Source organism: Echinops telfairi, unplaced genomic scaffold (assembly GCF_000313985.2).
Source record: "Echinops telfairi isolate 266 unplaced genomic scaffold, ASM31398v2 ScPeMD7_10;HRSCAF=50, whole genome shotgun sequence".
Classification (NCBI taxonomy): Eukaryota; Metazoa; Chordata; class Mammalia; order Afrosoricida; family Tenrecidae; genus Echinops; species Echinops telfairi.
This window is the reverse complement of record NW_022103907.1, coordinates 13,786,773-13,788,393: the sequence shown is the minus strand read 5'-3', so window position 1 is coordinate 13,788,393 and position 1,621 is coordinate 13,786,773. Positions and strand designations below refer to the sequence as shown.

The 1,621-nt window shown below is 48.5% G+C and overlaps 1 protein-coding gene across 1 annotated transcript; it reads right to left on the bottom strand.

Moving 5' to 3' along the window:
- Positions 1-217: 217 nt before the first annotated feature.
- On the bottom strand, positions 218-1,227 carry TMEM178A (transmembrane protein 178A; the record flags this gene model as incomplete). The annotated part of the gene is made up of 1 exon (XM_045287032.1): positions 218-1,227. A coding segment is annotated over one exon (252 nt), but the record flags the coding sequence as incomplete, so codon positions are not given.
- Between the last annotated feature and the right edge of the window lie 394 nt (positions 1,228-1,621).

Genomic DNA, 1,621 nt, shown 5'->3' with positions numbered 1-1,621 from the left:
GTTTAAAAAGAAGGGTGAACATGACATCTCTGATCAGTAGCAAGTGCGTGGTTGGCTACAAAAGATAAATGCTACTGACCGACTGACCTCATTGCAATCAAGCAATTAGTAAATCTGATTAAGACTCTGAACAGGGAAACGGCAAGTTTCTGATCTATTAGTACCACTAGGGAGACCTGTGGAGACCGTGGGAAGGTTCAGGAAAGCACACAAGGACTTAACAAGGGGCAGTTATTTAATGCAGAAATCCAGTTAACATAAAGAGACGGATAACTTCAGACGGCAGACAGAACTTCAAACAATACTGCATAGTGTCGCGGAGTAGCTTTTTTATACACAGTTGAACTGTTTCATCTCGTGACATCTAGTCCAGTCCAAAGACAGAGAAGAGACTTCAATGGGGGGTGGAAAGGAAAAGAAAATAAAACCCAAAAAACAATAAGTCAACAGAGAAGAATCTTCCTGTGATGAGAAACAGTTGCAAAAAACCGCACAAGTCTTTGGTGCAGACGCAACCAGGCACCATCAGGACCAGCACTGGCGATGCTGGGTTCAACGCGAGCAAGCAGACAGGACAATGATACGCGCTTTGTGAGGAGCCAGTTTGCAAATAGGAATGACTCTCAGGTGATGGTTATATACAAACTTTTGGAATTCCGGGGAGACCACGCAGAGGGTTCCCACTGCCATTTCCTCTGTTCTGAACCTAGAGCGGGCCCATGGCCCTGCTCACCGCTGCACACCGTCCAAGCAGGAAGTCATTAAAGCACTTGAATCCACAGTAGTCTTGTCCTCAGAAAGGTCGAGAGGTTTTGCATGATTGGCTATCAGTCATCCAGGAAGGGTTGGCAGGCAACAGGCTGGAATGTTTGATCGAGTTGTGCTTGGGATCCTGACGTGGGCTCTGCTTCCCACCCTTCAACAGTCCGCTGCTCCAGGACTGGGCCTCCGCGCAGGGAAGGTGCTGGCACACAGTCATACCGTGGAGTCCCGGCCGCTCTTTAGATGTGCAAGCTTGGTCCGGCTAATAAATGGATAGGCGATGCAGAGACCTCCAGCTGCCACCGTGAAGCCTAAACTGCACCAGGCGCAAAAGATAGACCAGCTGTAGCCGTGTTCCACATCAGCGGGCAGGCTGTAAATTAGCTTCGGGAGCCGGCTCAAGTCATAGGAGATGCTGGCAGCGTACGTGCAGAGGGAAATGGTACAAAATATGCCTATAAATAATACAGAGAACAGAATGAGCAGTTACAGTTTGCCTGCTACCAGGCACATGCCAGACTGGCCTCTGGAACATCGGATTGGCCAATACGACGATAATGGATCTATAAATCTTTCACTTGAATTAATTCATCCAAGTAACCCTGGTAAATGTCTACCAGAACACTACTCTAGGTTTGGAAGTGGAAAAGACTGTAAAAACCAAAATCAAACAAGCCCACTGCCATCCACTGGCCTTCGACTCCGCTCTCTAGGGTTTCCGAAGCCATACATCTCTCCCCTGAGGAGTAGCTGGTGGGTACGAACCCCCAACTTAAGGGTTAGCAACAGAGCACTTGACCATGGCACAAGCAGGACTCCCGGTGACAAAGGCCTAGGGATGGCTTAGTGACTTGAGTTA